The sequence below is a fragment of the Gekko japonicus genome, unplaced genomic scaffold (assembly GCF_001447785.1).
Source record: "Gekko japonicus isolate JY-2015 unplaced genomic scaffold, Gekko_japonicus_V1.1 scaffold252, whole genome shotgun sequence".
In the NCBI taxonomy this organism is placed as follows: Eukaryota; Metazoa; Chordata; class Lepidosauria; order Squamata; family Gekkonidae; genus Gekko; species Gekko japonicus.
In genome coordinates, this window is record NW_015163612.1 from 1100000 (window position 1) to 1122294 (window position 22295).

Genomic DNA, 22295 nt, shown 5'->3' on the forward strand with positions numbered 1-22295 from the left:
GCTGGGAGGAGAAGGAGACAAACAGCAACAACCGGGGGGGGGAGGAGTCGGCCAGTGACTGGGAGGGGAGGGGAGCAGCACCAGCAGCCGCGCTGGCCAGGGGGGGAGGCAGTTTCTTAGCAGCTGTTCCGGCTCCCTTCCCCCCAAAAGCGAGGCTGGCCAAAATTAATCACCCGGCTCTCGCCTCCCTCCTCCATGCCGCCTGTTCCTTTCCCTCCCCAGTGATGCGGCTGCAGTAGCCGGCAGCAAAGCCTGCTTCCTCCGCCAGCTGTTGCTTGTGGTGTTGGGGGGGGAGAGGTGCGGCCGGGCGGCTGCCTTACCTGCTCCCTGGCTAGGCTGGTGGCCAGTGGGGCGCAGCTGAGCTGGGGGGGAGGAGGACGGCCCGCCAGCCAGCCAGGTCTCCAGGCCTCGCCGGGAGGTTGGCACCTGCGCTGGCCTAGAGCGCAGGACCACCTCGGGCCGGCCCTGGTCTCAATATATTTTAAAGTGTAGTTCACTTTATCCTTAGCATAGAGAAGATACCACCCCACAACATATACATATACATACGAAGTCATAAACCTGATATTGTTTGCATATACTGGATAAATGATCCTGTCAGGTCTTAGAAGCTAAGGAAGGTTGGCCTTGGTTAGTATTTGGATGGGAGACCACCAAGGAATTGCACACATGGGACAAATATCAATATAGCATAATGCAAGCCTTTTGGAAGCTTAAAGGAAGCTCAAGGGTGAAAAGAGACTTTCTACAGGTCATAACCACTGATGATCTTGATTTTCTGTTTATTTCTGCAGCTGTCAGCTTGGGGGTGGGTGGGGCAAGTAAAGCTTCTGTCACTTCCTCACCAACGTCCAGTAAGATTTCATCAGCTAATATTTTACACATAGATTCTGTTTCTAAAGATGTAGAACCCTTCCAGAAGGAAAGCTGACAGCTAAACCGAAGTGCTGAGAATAGTTCTGATGCAATGTAAAAAAATTAATAAAAGTTATTCAGATCAGTAGTATTGCTTAATTCTTACAAGTCATACATTTCTTTAAAAGGTAAAGGTAAAGGTTCCCTTGCTCGAAAGCCAGTCGAATCCGACTCTAGGGTTGCGGTGCTCATCTCCATTTCAAAGCCGAAGAGCCAGCGCTGTCCGAAGACGTTTCCGTGGTCATGTGGCCGGCATGACTAAACACCAAGGCGCACGGAACGCTGTTACCTTCCCACCGAAGTGGTACCTATTTATCTACTTGCTATTTCTTGCTTTCGAACTGCTAGGTTGGCATTTCTTTAGGCAATATGTAACTTTCTGTGCAACAGATGTAGTTTTCTTTGCCATAAAACATTCTGAAAGACATTGCAAGTAGCAATATTCCTTGTCCTTTGATGTTCAGGGTTATTGTTTACATTTGAGGAGACAGGTCAGTAGTTTTGTTGGATTGTTGCTATATGTGAAGTATGTATGTAAAAACAAAAAGGGAGAACATTTTAAGTATGATTGTAATGTGTATAAAAATATCAAATAATAGAAGAGTATGTACTGTCAAATATTTATTTGTTGATTAATCCCATTATATATGTCACAGTCTATTCCAACCATTTCTTCTCCCTTTCCCACCTTGAAAGCAATTGTCTTTTCCTTCCACTTGGTATCACCATAAATCAGTTGCCATGGAAATTAACGCCACTCGAATGATGGCTTTTCCATGGAGATGAAGTTTTTTTAAAAAGTTGTTCTCACATCTTTGAGAATGGGAGGTCTGGGAAAGGCGGTCATCCACGAACCAGACAGCAGTGATGTGTGCTGTATTAATGGATTACAGACACAATGTGTATTACTATACCACAGCCATGAAACATTGCAAGCTCTGTAGAGAAGTATTATGGAGTTACACAAATAGGCTACAGTCTTGCAAACATTCACACACATACATTACACTTCTTCATTTGTACCAATGCAGCAGCTTCTGAAAGCAAGTGTTGGCAGGGGTTTCTGCACCACCATTGTGCGTAGTTTCTGGGCACTTAAGTGCTGATCCCCAGGAATGCTTTCCCACTGCACCAGCACTACTCCAGCTCCCAGGCCAGATCTTCCTTCAAATATGGCACCGGTTGGGCTGAATTAAGGGAGTAGCTTCAGAAGGCTTGTAGCAGATCTCTTGTATGTAAAAAGCCTCCCTATAGCACTTCAGAATGATTAAAGTGCCTTATCTCAAAAACCTCTACAACTTTGTAAGGTAAGGTCGGTATTATCCCCACGTTGCAGATGGGGAAGGAGATGAAGCTGGCAAGAAGAGAACAGCCTAAGGCTAAGTTTAGTTCAGAGCTGAGGTGAAATTTGAAGCTGAACCCTCCTGGCTGATAGAAGTTAAGTGTAAGCAATCTGTTGTGTTCTTACATAGACCATGCACGTGGTCGGGTCCGCACGTGGACACGCGAGTGGCCCAAGCTTCACTCTCAAGACAATAGACAGCACGGATCCTAAAACCCACCTATCAGGCAGCCAGGATCTGAGAGTTAACCTATGGGATTTGGGGTGCACTGTAAATAATCTCATCATGGGTGTGGGTGTGTGCTTGGGTGTGGTTTAGAATGGGGATTTAAGTAGACCTCCGGTCCTGCTCTCGTTGTCTGTATCCGAGCTGAATTACAATAAACTCATGAGCTGATTTCACTGCCTCGTATCCGAACCCAGTACATTATAGTGGCAATGAGGATGGGATACCGATGAACGATCCAGAAGCCTCCGACTCGAGCACCGCATCGCATCGCGACGAGACACCACCCCGCTGCTGGCCGCCGCACCACATATTGTTTCCCGAATCATGGCTGCCACTCTGGGAAACGTTCCAGGGTTCAATACTGCTCACCCTGAGACATGGGAAATGTGGATTGAGCGACTGGATTACTATGTCACCCTGAGACATGGGAAATGTGGATTGAGCGACTGGATTACTATGTCACCCTGAGACATGGGAAACGTGGATTGAGCGACTGGATTACTATGTCGACTTTCACAACATCACTGAGGAGGGGAAGAAGAATTCCTTGATGTTCAGCTCATGTGGAATTGCTACCCTCTGGCTGTTGAAGAACTTATTGGCCCCTAAGACACCGAAGGAGGCCACCTATGCAGAGATGGTAAAGGCGCTCACAGACCACTTCGCACCACATCTGACAACAATGGCGAGGCATTTAGTCTTCTTTGCGCGCATCCAAAGCTCCAATGAAATGGCCACCAAATTCTTCGTTGGAGTGTGCCGAGGTGCCACCCACTGCGGGTTTCCCGAATTAGGGAATATGCTCATGAATCAGTTTGTCGTGGGTCTCAGGGAGCTGAAGCTTCATCATAAACTCGCCATCCAAGACCAACTGACCCTGGAAAAGGCCCTACAAGATGCCATGGCTTATGAGGATTTGCATTGAGAACACCGCACCTTCCAGAAAAACCGAGTGGCCATCAAGGGGTGGGGCAAATTTAGGGTACAATACAAAGATTTCACAGGACAATTAGACTTGCTGGTGGTGGAACGGCAGCTTACTAGTTTACTGAGGCTGTCTTGGTTTGCGCCATTGGGGCACGGGGTGACGGGGGTTCATCAGGTATGGACTATGGACTTTAACTCAGTTTGTGATGCATTCCCGGCCGTCTTTGATGATATGCTCGGGTGCTACACTGGTCCCCTGGTCTCGCTGGACCTTGACCCCGCAGTACGGCCGGTCTGGATGAAGCCCCGGAGCACCCTGTTTGCCCTCAGGCCAAAAATTGATATTGAACTGGACCGCCTGGGGAGCCAGGGGGTCCTTGAACTTGTTCCACATGCCCGGTGGGAAACCCCCATAGTAACCCCGGTAAAACTGAATGGGGAAGTCCGCATTTGTGCTGACTACAAATGCGTGATTAACAAAGCCCTGCAGGACCACGCATATCCAATCCTGGTCATCAGCCATGTGCTGGCATCCCTGGCGGGGGCGAAAATTTTCAGTAAGCTGGACTTGGCCCAGGCTTACCAACAACTCTCAGTGGATGATGCCACCACGGAGGCACAAATAATAGTGATCCATAGGGGGGCTTTCTGGGTGAGAAGACTGCAGTTTGGTTTTTTTTAGGCCCCCCTAACAATAGCTTATATAAATGTTAATCTTAAATTGCTAGTATTACTTTGAATATAGTCGGTTATGCTAAATTTTTTATCTTTTTATCCAGTGATTTAACTGTTTAAGAGAACCCCCAGAGCATCCCATAATAAAACTAAAGTTTTAAGGCACAATTCAGAGTCCTTCAGCCTTCATTTTGTCTTATCTTTTCTAATCCTCAATTTATATGTACGCTTGGGGGCAGCTGCCATTGGAAAGAGAGTCCTCGTTGGAAGACACCGAGTCCAATTCACCACTGGATTTGTTGTCATCTTCTTCCTTCTTGACCTCGTCTGTCTCTCCCAGCTGCACTCTCAAGAACTCATGTGCTTTGGAGACAGAGTCAATCTCTTCTTTTTTATCATGTAGTTTGAAAATGACATCTTCTGGAATGAACCATCTGTAGACAATGCGGTTTTTTGTAGAAAAAGGATTAAGTCTTTATATTTCTTTCTCTTTTGCCTTATTTCAAATGGAATGTCTTTTAGAATCCTGATGGTATTGTCCCTGATTTTCAAGGGTGTTCCTGTAGTTGCTTTCAGGATAGAATCCCTCACATGTCATTTTGAGAATCTGGCCACTATTTCCCCAGGCAGATTATTCTTTTTGATGTACACGGAATAGGACGTATAGACCACATTTATTTCGCTTGCAAGATACTCTGCTTTCAAATCTGTAACTGGGGCTAATGCTTCACTCAGGAGTTGCTTTAGATTCTCACCTTTTAACCCCTTGAAACTGTAGGACCAGACTTGCTTTCTCCATTTGCAGCTGTAAAAGTTGTGATTCTTCCGAAGCTTGTTTCTTTTCCAGCTTTTGCACCTTTTTCTTGACTTTTTTAGTGTTGGCGTCCATTTCCTTCACCTTCTCAGCTGTTTGCTTCGTTATTTTTAAAGTCTCAGTCAGTTGGAGCTACTGAGTTGCAAGATTCTGGTTTAGAGTCGTCAGCTGTTGTTTGATGTTAGTCGCCTGGTCCAGCAGAGGGCGCAAGGAATCTGCCAACATTTTGGAGAACTCAGTGGCCTCTTTCGGTTGAGGCCTCATGGTCCCGGCTGGTTTCACTTTTGCTGGTTTATCTTTCTCTGCCCTCTTCCCCACCATCTTTATGGATTGTTTACTTTTATGAAAACTTGCTAAAGTCTCTGAAATACGGCCATATGCTTATCCGTGCTCTGGTAAGTCTCTCAAAATAGATTTCAACGCTTTTTCTTCTGCTCCCCCTTAGTATTTCGTTGTTTAGTTCATGCGCATGGGAGGGCCCCTCCCCCACTCTCTTTTTTCACCATTCCCAGGGGGTAGCTTTCTTTTTAAATTCTTGTATTCGCTTTAACCCGACTCACTGTTCATTGTTGGTCATACGACCTCGCTCGGCACACGTTCAAAATCCATACGGACACTCAGCAGCAGAACTGTCGGAGTGGAGGAGCATCTCAATTCCCCAGCATCACGCTGGTGAAGAGGTCACCCTTCAAAAGCCCCATGGCTAGGAGCCTTTTGCCAAGGCTCCGGGGGGGGAGCGACCAGTCGCCCCCCTTCTTTCCACCTGTGCGCAGATCACATCCCCTGGAGGTCCGGGGGATGCATCCACCAGCATGTCGCCATAAACTGGAAGTCCAAGAAGACTGCAGTTTGGAGTCAGTGTGGCCCCAGGAATCTTTCAAAACCTGATGAATTGTCTCCTCAACGGTATCCCTGGATTCCAGCCCTTCTTTGATGATGTTTTAATCGCGGCTCCCATGGCTGAGACCTTCACTGAGCATCTGTGCGTTGTCCTCCAGTGCTTCAATGATGCTGGCCTGAAGGTAAAGTGAGAAAAATGTCTGCTGGGTGTCCCTCGAGTTGAGTTCCTAATAATAATAATATACTTTATTGTCATTGTACATAGTACAACGAAATTAAGGTGCAATCATTCGGTGATCTACAAGCATACTCATATACACTCACACAACCATACTCATATACACTCACACAACCATTAGGGTTCACATTGCAACTTAACCACCAATGTCAACAAAACCACCAAATTCCAATTCATACAGCATTTAAAGCAATAATAGCTCTCGAATAAAAACTGTTTTTTAATCTGTTTGTCCTTGTTTTGATTGGGATTCGTGGTCGACGCACATGGCATTCATTCCACAGATGCGAAGATCTGCACCATTGTCCAAGCACCCACTCCATCATCTAAAGCCGAACTCCAGGCCTTCTTAGGCCTCTTGAACTTTTATCATTCCTTCCTCCCACGTAAGGCTGCCATGGCAGAACCTCTTCACCACCTCCTGGACAAGAACGCCCTGTGGGTCTGGGGGCCCTGGCACACCGCCATGTTCAGGGCCGTTTAAGGACTTGCTGGTTTCCAATGATGTCCTGGTGCATTTTGATGAGTCCCTCCCCGTCATCCTCGTCTATGATGCCTCCGCATACGGGGTGGGGGTGGTCCTGGGTCACAGATTGCCGGTCAGCCGGGAGGTGCCAGTTGCTTATTATTCCCACACCCTATCTGCGATGGAGCATAATTACGCCCAGATAGACAAGGAAGCCTTCGCCATTGTGGCGGGGGTTAAAAAATTTCATGATTATTTGTATGGCTGGCCCTTCATGATTGTCACAGATCACAAACCCCTCTTAGGTCTCCTGGCCCCAGACTGGCAAACCCCCCAGATGCTGTTGCCCTGGGTGCTCCAGTGGTTCATTTTTCTGGCCAGGTACCAGTATGTCCTCCTCCACTGGCCCGGGAAAGCTATGAGCCACACAGACGCCCTGAGCTGCCTGCCATTGCCAGCCTGCAACCCCGATCCGGCCTTCTCGAGGACCTGCCCAACCAGCCCGTCCAGGTGGTTGAAGCCACCACACTGCTCATGATCGTATCCTCTCCCGGGTCCTGGACTGGGTGGGGAGGGGATGGCCCGCAGGCAGGTTGGGCCTGGAATTTGCTGCCCTCTCATCCCGCCGGGACAAGCTGTTGGCACACAAGGGGTGCCTGCTCTGGGGTAGCCAGGTGGTGGTACCCTCACCCCTGTGCCAGCGTGTGCTCGCAGCTCTGCACGAGACCCACCTGGGAATCGTGCAGATGAAGGCTCTGGCCCTCAGCTACTTCTGGTGGCCAGGCATGGACAGGGAAATCAAGGATTGAGTGAAGCACTGCCAGACATGCCAGGAATCGCGGCCAGCACCTCCAGCAGCTCCGGTCTGGCCATGGGAATCGACACACAAGCCGTGGGCCCAGTTGCTTGTGGACTTCGCGGGGCCCTTCCAAGGTCAAGTATTCTTCATTTTAGTAGACTCTTCCTCGAAATGGCTGGAGGTCATTCCGGTGACTACCATGTTGTCCCGCACCACCATTCGTGCCATGTGGAAGATCTTCAGTACACACGGCATTCCGGACATGTTCATGTCCGACAATGGGACCGCGTTCATGTCGGCTGAATTCCAAGACTTTGTGCGCTATTATGGAATTCAGCATGTCCGCTCATCCCCGTTCCACCCCGCGACCAACAGCCAGGCAGAAAGAATGTTGTGGACAACGAAAGAGTCCCTCCACCGGATCGTACAGGGGGAATGGGACCACCGGCTGGCAGCATTCCTTTTCAGCCAAAGGATGCCCCCTACCTCTGCCACCAGTTGCAGCCCCGCGGAATTGTTGATGGGTAGGCGTCTCATGACCCAGCTGGACCGGCTGCACCCGGATCGGGCCCTGGAACATGGCCAGATGCAGGACAGCCAGAAAGCTCCCCAGGGGTTCATTCCAGGAGACTCAGTGTATGCCCAGAACTTCTCGCGTGGGCCAGCATAGATCCCAGAAAGGGTTGAGTGGGTGGCTGGGCCTCTGTCTTACGAGGTCTCAACGGGTGAGGGCCTAATCCTCCGATGGCACATCAACCAATTGAGATGACGGTTGCCGCCCACGGACCAGGCCACAGCAGAGGAGAGCAAGGAAGAAGAGTATTTGGCCCCGGAATCCAGCAAAGCTGGTGAGAACCCTGCCTCCGGTCAAGCACAACCCGGGCCAAATGAACCCCCGCCTACAGGGGCCACAGGCGACAGCCCTCAGACATCAGAAGCACAAACCCCCAGTGGCACTCTGACACCAATGCAGCCGCCAGAGACTTCTACGGAATCTACAGAGTCGGCTGCAAGCCTGCCGGCTCCGGCGACTGAATTATGCCGCTCCATGAGGAAGCGGCGAAGGCCAGTTCACCTAAAAGACTTCGTGTGCTAGGGGGGAATTTGAACTATGGGGGGAGGGTTGTTGTGTTCTTACATAGACCACGAACATGGTCGGGTCCACACGTGGACACGTGAGTGGCCCAAGCTTCGCTTTCAAGACAATAGACAGCACGGATCCTAAAATGCACCTATCGAGCAGCCAGGATCCGAGAGTTAACCTATGGGATGTGGGGTGCACTGTAAATAATCCTATCACGGGTGTGGGTGTGTGCTTGGGTGTAGTTTAGAATGGGGATTTAAGCAGGCCTCTGGTCCTGCTCTCGTTGTCTGTATCCGAGCTGAATTACAATAAACTCATGAGCTGATTTCACTACCTCGTGTCCGAACCCAGTACATTATACAATCTGCACAATACAGTTAACTGTGTGTGACACATGATAGACCCATTTTATACTCTTGTGAGATTAAACCTATTTAATTGGTGTAGTGGAAAGTGCCGTCAAGTCACAGACAACTTACAGTGAACCCCATAGGGTTTTCAAGGCACATTCAGAGCTGGTTTGCCATTGCCTTCCTCTGTACAGTCACCCTGGACGTCCTTTAACTGATAGACTAACCAAATGAAGTGCATTAAAATGAGAAGTGTAGCAAATTTTCCTGAGTTCAAAAATCGGTAAAAAAACTCTATTTTGAAATCTATCCTGAGCTTAACATCCTTGTAAGGGAACCGTGTACTGTCTCTCCTTTCCTCTCCCCCTTTTCCTTCTACCCACCCTCCTCAGCCACACAATGTAGCAGCAGTAGGTGCTGCTACTGCAGTGCTAAGCTGGCTGTGGCAGCCAGCCAGTGAGTAAGTTGGTCAACCTCAAAATACATGCAGTGGCCCCTTTGACTTCCTTTATGCATGAGTGTGCATGAAAGCAGCAGAAGGGGCTGCTGCATATGTTGAGATCCACGTGCATCTTACAGATCAACAGCTAGATTTCTTTTCTTGTATTGAGATGGAAGGCTGCATGGAGATATGGGAAGTGCGCATAAACCTCCTTTCCCATCAGTGGACTCCTTTGCCATGTGTATATGGGCATGATGTCCACCCCCAGAGTATTACCACAGAGTCCTGTTCCACTTGCATAGCCACATAGGTGTCTATGTGGCTATATAAGTGGAACAGGACTCTGTGGTAATGCGCTGGGGGTGGACATCACGCCCATTACTAGACAGGACTGGGCCCTTAATCTCTAGAAAACCTATGGCAAAAATTCATTGCCTTGTTAAAAAATAGACTTACTGAAAATTTAAAATCTCAAATTGGTTCATGGCCAGTAACCTCTGTAAGTTATTACATGGATCACCTGTGCTTTTCGTAATTGTAGATGCAGTACTGTGTAGCAGATTTTGTTCAGATAATTTAGCAAATATATTTCATTACTGGTTTGTAGTTCCCTGAATATCTCATGGCTGTTTTATTTCAGCCTTCCAAAACAATCCCTTTGCACAGTTTAGAAAAAAGAATCAGGAAAGACTGAGGAAAGTTTCCTGATAGTATTTTTTGTTAATTTTTAGGACTTCTAAATATGTCCAGTAGGTGACCCATGAACAAGCAGAGGCCGAATACCACAAGTTTACAATCAATGAAGGTTCCACAAAATTTGGCAATCCTACTCATTGTTAATGAATGTGAAGCTACAGAGCAAAGATAAGATTTAAGTCATATTCATGGTTCCAACATTTAATTTTAATATGAATCTCATAAAAAGAATTGGTCATAGTCTGTTGTGCATTATCTGTTTGTGGAGTAATTTGATGACTATTCATTGCCTGAGATCCCAATCAGAAATAATGATGTCACTTAAGATGTATGATAATAAAATAACAAACTGTAAAATTGGCTATTTATACGTGGTTTGTTGATTTAGGCATCCACTAACAATCAATAGGAGAGCTGCAGTGGCTCAAGTGGTTAAGACGCTGAACTGCAGGCTGTGGAAGGTCAGTAGTTCAGCAGTTCGAGACCTGGGTGCTGCATGATGAAGTGAGCTCCCGTCTCTAGTTCCAGCTCCTGCCAACCTAGCAGTTTGAAAGCAGGAAATTGCAAGTAGATAAATAGGTACCACTTTGGTGGGAAGGTAACAGCGTTCCGTGTGCCTTGGTGTTTAGTCATGCCGGCCACATGACCACGGAAACGTCTTCGGACAGCGCTGGCTCTTCGGCTTTGAAATGGAGATGAGCACCGCAACCCTAGAGTCGGACTCGACTGGCTTTCGAGCAAGGGAACCTTTACCTTTAACCATCAATATATCTTTAAAAATAGACAGAATAAGGCAGAGGCAGAGTAAGAGAGGGGTTTTTATCAGTGGTAGGATGACCTACCATTGCAGACACATAGTGGGAGTCAAAATGGTCCCTTGTCTCCCCAAAACTATCATGAGTGAGGATTGTGCAGGTGCCCTCACGATATCATCAAGGAAGCTCCCCAGCAACAGTATTACATTTATACATTAGTCCTGGACCTGCCAGAAGAAGGAATTGACTGAAGCTTCTCTTCAGCCAAGACAAAAGGCCCTGCAGATTTCCTTATGATAGGGCTGGCTTAGTGTCTGCGTTCAGCCACTGAGGACAAACTCTGTATCAGTCTATAATCAGTCGTTTCCCTGGAACAGTCATACAGGAGGACCCTGCAGACACTTTCATCCTGTCCCCAGCACTTTTGGGGTAGGCAACAGCCTATACATGTTTCTTCTGCCGGATGCTTCCTAGGAGCTACCAAGCATGAAGACTCTAGGGTGGTCACGGACTCCAATGCTTCCGTCAACATAATTGTTGCTGCCACCTGCCAGTCCAGGGAGTATAAGTATAGGGAGGGGTGAGGAGAAGGGCAGGGTGTGGAGAGAAGGAGATGAAGAAGAAGGGATTGATGTGCATATATGTGTGAGAAAGAGAATGTGTGTAGCATGGTGTATGCGAGGCAGGGAGAGTGTGTATGTAATAGTTGCAGGAGTTCATGTGAGAGAATATGTATGCATGGAAGAGATGAATATGAGCATGAATGTGTCGAGGGGAATAGAGAGGGAGAAGAGCTTATCATGTAGTTAGTCCTTTACTGTGACCACTTATTGAGTATTGAGATAGTCCTATTTGAACAATTGGTATTGAACCACAGTACCATTCATATAAACCCAGAATGTTTGAATTTCACTTTGTTTTCGGTTTCATAAAATGTCAACCATTATTGATGGATATTTAAGCAGACATGGAAGTATTTCAGAGATTTATTGCAAAGTTTTACTTGTCACAATTTACATAAACACGGGTTTGCCAGTCTGATGGCATAAAACTATCATGCTGTTTTCCTTCCATGTAAGCAATGTTCATTTCAGAGATAGTTAACTGCAGACAGCTCTTTACTCCTTCCAGAAGAATTAAAAACCCAGATAGGGTATTGTCAAATTCTATGCCTTTTCATAGTGGCGAACAGCAACAATATCGCCAAAGGTGAGGGTCTGCAAGTTCAAGAAGAAATCGAATAATTAGGATACATATGAGCCATTGGACATGACACAAAGCTCTGTATAGATTAGACAGATTATACAGTGCTTCAACAAGAAACTGCTGCAGAATTTTGCTTCTGTTGCACAATCTGGCATGGGCTACAGAATTTATGCAGTATCATGTCAGTCGCGGAAGTCTGTCAACACAGCAATGGCTATTAGCAGAGACTGCCCCACTATCTACCATTTTCAGCTTTCATTGTACATAAAATTGAAATTTTCATATCCAGGAATGACAAGCCCTGAAGCAAGAATAAAGGTGAAGAAAGATATAACAATTTAATTGTCATGATATCAGTTCTTCAGGTTAGTGTGATCCTGGCTTTGCAGTTTGCCTTACTGTATACCAGCAAACTGAGTACTAGTCCAGCCATCAGTCTTGCCCTTTTCTTGTGTTTTGTAAATATTTTAAAGAGGAATATATAGAATGATGTGCATAAGGAACTTACTTTTTCCTTATGAAATGCAAGGTTTTTTTAAAAAAAATGCTCTGGGGATTGGGGAAGTCTATTGTTGATATCACAAGTGCTTGCCAATAGGCACACTCTACAGCCAGCTTTTCCTCAGTTTAATCTGAACCACATCACAGTATTTCCCAGAGTGTGCCTGGGGGCAGAAATAAATACATTCATACTGAATGTATTGAGGGTGTTTTTGCAACACTTCCTAATTTGTGTAATATAATTAACAAACAATGTTTCTTTATAGCTTTCTGGTTGTGTAATTTGAAATTTTAGTTCATTATGGATAAGCAACAAAATTCATTGCAAACATATTCTCATTTGCTACTACTGTAGATTACCCACAGGTATCATAATATTCAGTGTTGGCTGTAACACATTAACAGAATAAGAGTAATATGGAGTTTTGCATATTTTAAGGACAATTGGAAATTGGCCTGACCATGTACTATAATGACTGAAAAATGATGTGGACAGGAAAAGCTATCACCTTTAGGCCATTTTTAGTAGTGCATAATATGGCTTGGATCCAGAAGAGATTTCTATAGGTGAAAGAATTTCCATCTGCAGAACAGAATTTCCCCACCTCCCTTCTCCTGCTGCAGTTCAAAATGCCTTCCCAAATGTCACCTCTGTGGGAAATGGGATCCCTAGAAACAACACCAGGTGGGGGGTGAGTTGGTGGAAATTGCCTTTTTGTGTTTGTGGAAATCTCTCTGTTGGAACTAGGCCAATCGGCCTGTATTAAAATGACACTGAAGTATGTGGAAGCTAGGAATGAGAATTTTGTTCATAGTACATTGCATGGTTATTCCATCAGCACAGGGCATGATGAACCAATTGTCAAGGTCTAGTGAAAGACATAGAATTCCTTGAACCAAATGAGGTTTAGATTTTGAAAGAAAATGAAAGACAAAATGTAAGCTTCATGGGAAACCCAAGGGCAGAAGGGGCAAATGAGATAAGAGAAAGACACTTTATAGATTTTTTGGGGATATGTTATGAAATCTCATCTGTTCATTCATCTGAAGTCTGAAGAAGAAAGGACGACATTGCTGCAAGAGAACCAAGTTAAGATGAAAATGCAATTGCTTTAGAGCATTCCCAAGTAAGGTGAGCCTGGGAATCAGAGATTGCGCTTTTCCTGTTTTTCAAATTTTCATGGTTGCTCATCTTAACAGTGGAATGATGCTGTGAAACAGACTCTTTAGACACTTGTCTTTCTTAATATAGGGGAGAAAATTCTCAAAATATTTGCAACAAATCCCATATATGCATTCTGTTATCCAGCATGGGTGCATATGAAATCAAAATCAAAACAAAAGCTTTCTGCACGTACCATGACCATTTTGTCATCTTTAATTTCTCTGACAAACTTTGTTTCTTTTCCATCCCATTTCTGTACATGAACTAGTTTATCTCCATCCAGGGTCACAACAGACTGTGGGCAGAAAAGCAACAATTGAACACAAAGACGGTTTCATCTGAAATCGCAGGAAGTATCAGGAAGATTTCACAAATACCTCTTAGCACCATCCAGCCAAATTTAGGCACTTTCAAAACCCCTTTGATTTCAGTTGGACAAGTAACAATACATCCTTGAACTGTTATTATTAAACTTATATGGTCATTGAGTGAATCTGAGCCATTTTTAATTTCAGATCCATGAACCATCTGATACATTTTAGACTGCTTGTAAACTATATACATAATTATTTTATTCTTGTATGGGTAGCTGAAATAACAAAGTATGTTTTAAACTGTTTGTATTATTAATCTCATTGTCATACTTGACCTGCTGTAGGGTGTTTCAGTTTCCATAGGGCACGATGAACTATTTGTCAAGGTCTAGTGAAAGACATAGAATTCCTTGAACCAAATGAGGTTTAGATTTTGAAAGAAAATGAGAGACAAAATGTAAGTTTTAGGGGAAACTTGGACCTGAGCCAAGGAATTTCTGGAAGGGATCTAGGACATACTATTGTAGAGGAGATTTTGGAACTCTTATGGAAATACAGTGGGCACAGAGGAGTCCATGTTTCTCCCTGCTGTTGCTGTTTCCACCACCACCTGGAAGCCTCTGGCACACTAAAAGTGCAATCCTAAACAGAATAACACTCTTCTAAATTCATTTACTTCAAGGGTCTCAGAAGGCTGTAACTCTGCTTACCTAGATGGCTCAGGCTAGCGACTCGACGATACATTACACACACACAACCCTGCTTATAATGGCACTGCAAGGGAGCAATCCTAAGGCAAGTCTCCTCAGAAGTAAGTCCCGTGTTAGTTAATGAGGCTTACTCCCAGGGAGAGAGCTCAGTAAGAGAGCAATTCTAAGCACTCTGTTCTGAAGTAAGTCCCATATTAATTAATGGGATTTATGCCGGGGATGGCAGGATTATTCCTTGAGCACACCGAATAATCCGAAATCGACCCTTTCCTCTTTTTGTTCTCCCCCCCTTTCCCCTCTGTTTACTTAAAGCCCTCTTCAGTGACAGCAGACAAATTTTTCCCTCACTCATCCACAAACGTGTTGTCTTTTCAGTAAGACTGCTGCTGCACAGGCTGTTGCTTACTTACTTTGCAGTTTCTGTCATCTGCTGTGGTTTCATCAAATTCTTCACCAAGTTTGAAGCTGATTTCTGTGTTCTTGAACGTGCTCTGGGTCCTGATCACCACTTTGTTCTCCTCCTGACTGATGATCACCGTTGGTTTGGTAACATTCCCCACTTGGCGAGTAGCAAAGCCAACTCCTAATATATTTTTTAAAGAACAAATTATTACTGCAAATGGCTGATTTTATTAATTAATTTAGAACTACGTCTAGGCTGCCTCCCCAGAGTCCTGCTTGAGGTAGCGAACATGTATATATATATGTGTGTGTGTGTGTGTGAACATGTGTATATATATATATATGTGTGTGTGTGTGTGTGTCCTTTGACTATAAAACATGAGAAAATGATGTACCTATGCCTATTCAAACTTTGACTATAAAACATAAGAAAATGATGTACCTATGCCTATTCAAACATCTTGTTTCATTTACGAAGAAAGATGTCACTTTATTTTATTTACATCCCACCTTTTTATGAACATGCTTAAGGCAACTAAAAGAATCAGCATTCAAAAGAAAAACGATCACAGTAAAAGTACTGTGCTCACTTTCCTGGGAGAAAATCCAGCTGAACCCAGTGGGACTTGCTTCCAGCTGCATATATAAAGAATCAGGCTGTGCCCAATTTTGTTCTTCAGTTCAGTCATCCACATGTTAACTATATACTTTTCTGATCACATGGAGATTCCCCTCCCCCATACCCCTTTTCAATACTGCTGAAGTAACTCACCAAATTGCAAGCAATGAGAGTACAGAGGCACTGGAGACGCATACCATTACTTTGCCTTCTCGGGAGACAGCTACATTTTTGCTCATTGTTGACAATTTTGTGTTATTCCTCCCACATTTGTACCTGCCTTTGTCATTGTGCCAAATATAATTTCTTTCCCACAAATACCAGGGTACAACCATTCCCAGGCACTTACAGAATTGAGCAAAGTGCTATTATTCTCTTTCAGACACCTCCTAAACACACAGAGACAGTTCTTTCTATTTTTATTATATTGGAAAACAACCTGATTTTCAATTCAGCTGAACTCCAATACTTGAATTTAAACTGATGGACGTTTCAGTCCATTTACTTTCTATGGAAAGTCTCAACAGTGCCTATGAATAAATGAGGTTAGGATCATATTGCTATAGGCTCTATGATTCCTGGAATTATTTTCTTGGAAGAAACTCTAACTGAAATGCTGCAACCTGACCCTAAAAAACATTGACAGGTCAGTCCTAAATAGACTTACTCTGTTCTATTGATCTAAATAGAACCCATGTAAGCATTGATTAAGACCTCAGCCTTAGTTCTGAGTTACATTGTTTTCAATTAAACTTGCTTCCTAGTAAGCACGTTTAGGTTCACAACCTACTTTTGCTTAACTGTAAATGCCTTTATTTAACAGGGTTGTACGTTAGCTTACACAGAATTTAAATGACAAAATCTCCTTTGCAACACATGCGTTACTTAACATATTAAAATTATCCTCTTTTTACTCTCTGTTGCCAATCTGACATCAGTCAGACTAGTCAAATCGACAGAAAATCTCAAACTCAGTTGGCTAGAACTGCTAAAGAAAAATCAGGATTCTGCGCAGCGCCTTCTACGTACCCAGTGCCTTCATGTACTCGTCAAAGTTCTGGCTGTCAGTCAGTTTCCAGGTAGCACAGAATGCCTCAACCATCTTAGCTGCTGGGTGAACTAGGCAGCTAGAATGAAGCTGGGGAGGGAGAAGTGGATCCTGTTCCTTATATTGGGTTAAAGTCCTGCAGCTTCTCACCAGCACAACCTCTTCTTTAATGAGAGAAGAGGCAGGCAGTCCAGAAAAAAAATTTAACTGGCAAACTCCACCCTAGCCTTCCCATTCCTCCTTCAAGGCAAAAGTTGGTGTGTGTGTGTGTGTGTGTGAAGATTTTCACTCTGTTTGATGATTGGATCAGGCCACTGGGTCAACACAGTGGGTTGGACTAGCTACCCTACTCAGCCTGGGAAATTAGGGGAGGGAGAGGAACAGGCTCTTCTGTGAGTGAGGGGAATGCAAAAATGTGTGAGGGTCTTTTAGGTTCTGTGAAAACTTGGCAAGGAACATAGCAGCCTCTAAAGGATAGCCGAACAATGAGACATTCAGATTAGTTTCCGCTGAAATTCTGTGCTGGTGACAATTTCAGAAAGACACTGAAAGTCTTATTATCTGTGTGAAAAAAATTCAAACCCAAGTATTAACTCCTTATCTCTTAAACAAGAAAGGTATGAAAGAAAAATATAACATTCACAAATCTACCAAACAAAAGAGACAAATTAATAAAATGATATACATTAAATCTAGTTTGTGGAGATGTTTCTGGAGATTTAAAATGATTCTTCAGCATCTGACTCATTTCCACTTGCAATTTACCAGTGACATTTTAATCATCTGGACCCATGTAAGAAAGTCTTTAAGAAATTCTACCAGGAGTTCAACAGTCCCTACACCACCCTCAGTCTGGATCCCGTCCCAAAATTATGGACTCCAATGCACAAATGAACTCTTCCAGATACCATCCAGGTCAAACTGCATATTCCATTGCCTACTGCCAAGTCTAGAAATTAAACTTCAGACAGAAACAAGCAACTAAAGAATTTACACCAAGCATTCTGAAAATTACAGTAGCCACCTGGAGAACTGAAGAGACCGGCTGGCAAGAGTAGGCAGTTACCCAGTAGTCATCTTGTACAGAGCAGACCCAATCAGGGAAATAACAGCATGCCACTGTCTGTCACATACAGCTCCTCGCTAATCTCTCCATCAGGTTATAAGCATTTTGCAGCCTCTTCTGGAAAATGGTCCTCTACTTACGTAATTCTTCAGGGGTCTCTAGCCCTTGCTTGCAAACATCCTCCCCAACCTGAATCAACTACTCACCAGCAATAATGGACCACCCTCTGAAGATACAAACCAAGAGACCAGACCCACAACAAATCCCAGTACCAACTCTATCTCCTTATCCACTCAAGTGACACTATCACAGGACTCAGCAGCATCAGCTGTATCATCAGTGGCTCATTCCCCTTGAAATCTTCTAATGTGATACATACAGTTTTATGCCCTTTTGACATTTTTGCCAGCTAAATCAGACAGTGTCTCTATAAGAGAAGGAACAAACCCAAACCAGACATTACAAAATGGTAGCACTCAGAAATGGGGGGGGGGCATTTCTCTTTAACAGCTGAGTCAGTTGGGTCTGTGGAAATCCTGATCAGGTGCCTGGAGAAGGAAATGGGATGAATGAGGGCCAAACTGAAGTGCTGTTGGTCTTTGTCCAAGGACTACAGAGTCAGCCAAGGACCTCTGTCCAAGGACTGCAGAGTCAGCCTGTCTTGGAGGGTGTTCACTCCCCCTGAAGAAGTAGGTTCATAGCTCGGAAGTGCTGCTAGATCCCGGCCTACAGCTGGAGGCTCAGGTCTCCTCTGTGGCACATCACACTTTTTATCAGCTTCAGCTGATACATCACTTCCGCAAAAAAAACCCCCAAACCTAACAATTTATCAGAATGGCCCGATTCCTGGACATTGAGATTACCTGCTCAACCCCATGATCAAAGGACCCTGTTTTTAGAGTCATGCAATCAGAGACATCAGGTCTGGTCACATTGTTCTTGAGGTTACTTTGGAACCATGGCTGAAGCCAGCTTCCATTCCAGCATCTTAGGGGGGCGGGGGGGGCAGAGAATACATATCCCACAAATCAGGAAGGGGTGTCCATTCTTATTTTCACACCTAACCTCAAATACAGGCCACTGTGCACAGATTTCTAGATCTCTTAAAAAGGTGTGAAGCGCTCCCCCCTGCACCATCTTTGTCTGCCATTTTTGAATTAATGCGTAGGGGGAACAAAGCACCTGTCCTCAGTTCTGATATGCTGTTGCGGAGAGCTCATCAAGGTAGAAAGTGATCTTAATCAGAGAATAACTGAGAGCTCACTGCAGGGCAGGAAGGAGGGATGTATGACTGCACAGAAAACCACTCAATGAACAACAATTACAGGTTAGTGCAACCATATTTTCATTGTGATGGGCAGCGTGCAGTCCCACGTGGGGGAATAGTGAGCTAACTTACCCTCTTGAGGAAGGTGCGTATGATGCTCTCAATGAAAGAATGATTGTTAACACCTCGTTTCCAATTTCTTTCGTCACAGCATCAACCTCCATGGTATAATGCTTCACAAAGGTCAGACTTGGAGGATCACATGGCTGCACTGCACACTGCTTCAAGGGCTAGACCTGCCTTCACTGCTGCTGAAGAAGCTTGTACCTGGTGGAATGTGCATGCACCTGTATTGGGCAAGGAACCTTGGACAGCTCATAGCAGAGCTTGCTTAGAGACACAGTCCAAGGAGAAATAGATCAAGAGGGGACTTTGTCCCCTTTGTATTCAGATCTGTTTGTAAATGACCCACTCCAAATCCTGTTTGCTTAACCATCTGGCCTTGTGCAATTCCTTGAACTCAGAGAAATTCCAGAAGTCTCCACAATATCTTGACACTGGCTGTGTGTACTCCTGAAATATTGGAAGGGAAAAGCATTTTAATGAAGAGAGAGAAACACAGGTTATTACTCTGATCCAAAGAATGTAATCAATGAATTTATGGATTGTTTTAACTGATGGAGCCATTGGGTTTAGAAAGGTGTAACTCTGTTTAGAACTGCACTGTGACCAGAGCTCATCTGGCCAATGCAACCGGGGCCTTTGTAACATCGAGGCTGAATGACTGCAATGCACACGACATTGGGCTGTCTTTGAAGACAGTTCATAAACCTTGGTTTGCTTATTGCACAGAACGGGCCCAACCAGATAGGTGACTTCGTTGGGTGCCCAGGGTGCCAGCTTCTGAGGAGTGCCCAAAAGGCTGGGCCCCTGCTGAGATGCTTCTCCTGCTCAGGCTGCTATGCAGTCAAAGGCTCCAGGCCAAGTCACACTGCCTCCCTCACTCTTTGGCTTTGCCAGTATTCTCTGAGCCTTGTGGCAATACCGATAAGTTGAGCACAGGGGCCCATGCAGTCATTCCCTGTTTCTCCCTTGTAGTTTCCGTGAATGGAAGTGCAGGAGTCCAGAATGGACATACACCTCTTTCCTCAGACCAACAAAAAGCGGCAGCTCTTGGCCAGCGTTGTGTTCCTGGGAGCATTTGGAGTTGCGGCGCCCATGGGTCTAGTCCAGCCTGGCTCTTTATTGGCCCACCCAACCTTTGCCTGACCCTGTGCTGCCCCTCCCCAAAGGACTGTGCCATGCACAGAGGATGGAGTGTGTGGTTTGTAGGAACATAGTGCTTGGCTGTGCGGAGGGAGCCTCAAGTGAGCTGGGAGCAGGCCCTTAGCTACAGTGGGGCATCTCGGGGCTCGGCCCCATGACTTACCATCAACTTCCCATTCAGCCCAGGTGCTCCCTTGGGGGTGGGTGTGTGTGGGGTGCCCCCTGACTTATTTAAAGGCCCCCTGAATTCAAAAAATTCCTGGCTACGGGCCTGGCTGGGAGCATATTGAAGTGGAAGGGTTGGCTAGAGGCTGCAGGGGAACTGTCAGGGAGGGGAGAAGGGAGAGAGGCAGGCATGGCACGTTGTCAGTAGACCCGGGCATCTAGGCTGGAGGCACCTGGCACTGGAGCCAGAACCTGGCAGTCCGTGGCACTGAGGCTGCAGCCTGAGTCCTGGTGAGGAAGGCTGGTGGTGAAAGGGACCCAGGGTTGCCAAGAAGAAAGCTGGGGCACAGAGGCAGAATGCCAGGCAGAGAGTCTGGCGGCATGGAGACTCCTGCTGCTCCCTTCCCTCTCCTGCCACTGAGTGCGAGACTGCCTGCCTGCCTCCCTTTGGGGGATTTTTTTTTAATTCTTGCCCTGCACAGCCTTTCATACCACAGGGGTAGCCAGGTTAGTCTGATGCAACCAAAAAAAAAAGTCCAGTGGCATCTTAAAGACTAACACATTTATTCCCAGATCACTTTTTGTCACTCAGAGTTGCCACCTGATCTGACTCACAACAGCTTAATGCTGGAATGCGTTTTGGAATAATTTAATTAATCTTTAGGTATCACTGGACTGTTGTGCCTCTAACAGTAGTCTGAGATGAAGTAAAGAAGAAAGTGAGTGAAATTTTTTGTGGTATAGATATAAAGTGACAGGAAAAGCTTTGCTTGGTTATTTTTTTTGTCAAGACAGGTTGCCATAAAAGGCATTAGAGCAGGTCCTTTCCAGGGAAACGGCTGGATGGCACACGATCCAGCAACCTTCCTGAAGCTCAGCAGATCTGGTCTGGCTGGTGCCTGTTTGGGAGGGTCCCTTATATGTGCAGCTTTTATTTACTTACTGAATACACTAGGGAAAAGGCCCGTTGTGGAAATAAATACAACAGCCTCTAGAAAGAGGCTCTGGGCGGGTGCCCCGGCCTTGGACACTCAGTATCAATTTGCTGTGGCGACCTCAGCAGGGTATAATGAGCAGCAAATTAGCACCCTTTACCTATACGTATGGACTGTTAACTTCCATTTCAATGTATCTGAAGAAGTGTGTATGCACATGAAAGCTTATGCCTTGAATAAAACTTTGTTGGTCTTAAAGGTGCCACTGGACTCAAGTTTTATCCTCTGTTATGTGTAATAAACAAATCAGTTCCAGTTCTTTGCACAGGGAATCACACCTGAAAGACTTATGACAGGATTCACATCAAGTGTCTCTCTGCTAAAACTTCTCCATCCCCTTCTCCCTGGGATGTAGCCTACATACCAGCAGTGATCAGGGGGATTATTAACCCAAAGGAGCTCCCCCCTCCCCTTTGCTAGTACAGAAGGTGCAGACATTGGAGCCTCCGCCCTCTCAGCCCTTCCCGGTGTGTAGGGTCGCCATAGATCCCCCATCTTCCATAACCCATTCAAACAGAGACAAAACAATGGAACAATCCAAACATTTATTGAATGGGATGTTCAGCATTCTGAACAAAGTCTCTCATTCTCTTGTTCTTGAAAGGCTCCTGTGCCTTTGAAAGATGCACTGACAGGTGGAAGAATTACAGGTAGAACGGTCCCTGTCACTACATGCCCATGCTAAGGACAACTATAGTGCTCAAACTGTTGTCTGTTGAGCAGCTTGCAATGGTGACGGAGCCAAGCTACAACAATAAAGTTGGTGTCTAAACAAGAAAGCAGCCAGATGTACACTGGTCACTGCAGCTGTTGGTCCTGCTGTAGACTCAGCAGGTGGTTGGCGCTGTACTGTGAATGGCATCAGTCCTGGCTCTGTTTCTGCTGGAAGGCTGCCTGGAAAGAACCAAAGGAGTTGGTGGTACTGGTGCCAGGCAGGCAGAATGTAAGTTGAAGGAGGTGAAGATACTATACCCTGCCCCTCCTCTGGAATGCCCCAGC

General features: G+C 45.4%; 1 protein-coding gene across 1 annotated transcript; it reads right to left on the reverse strand.

The window, feature by feature from the left end:
- Positions 1-11545: 11545 nt before the first annotated feature.
- On the reverse strand, positions 11546-16712 carry FABP7 (fatty acid binding protein 7, brain). The gene is made up of 4 exons (XM_015407347.1): positions 16519-16712; positions 14879-15051; positions 13638-13739; positions 11546-11789 (listed from the first exon to the last, which is right to left on the reverse strand). Exons 1-4 carry the CDS (start codon positions 16589-16591, stop codon positions 11739-11741), a joined length of 399 nt encoding a protein of 132 aa, XP_015262833.1. The 5' UTR covers positions 16592-16712; the 3' UTR covers positions 11546-11738.
- Positions 16713-22295: the final 5583 nt, after the last annotated feature.

Coding starts and splice junctions, on each gene's coding strand:
- FABP7 (XM_015407347.1), bottom strand. CDS start 16,591: ATGGTTGAGGCATTCTGTGCTACCTGGAAACTGACTGACAGCCAGAAC. Junction 13,740..14,878: donor CAGATGACAGAAACTGCAAA/GTAAGTAAGCAA, acceptor TTCTGCCCACAG/TCTGTTGTGACCCTGGATGG. Junction 11,790..13,637: donor AAGATGACAAAATGGTCATG/GTACGTGCAGAA, acceptor TTGAACTTGCAG/ACCCTCACCTTTGGCGATAT.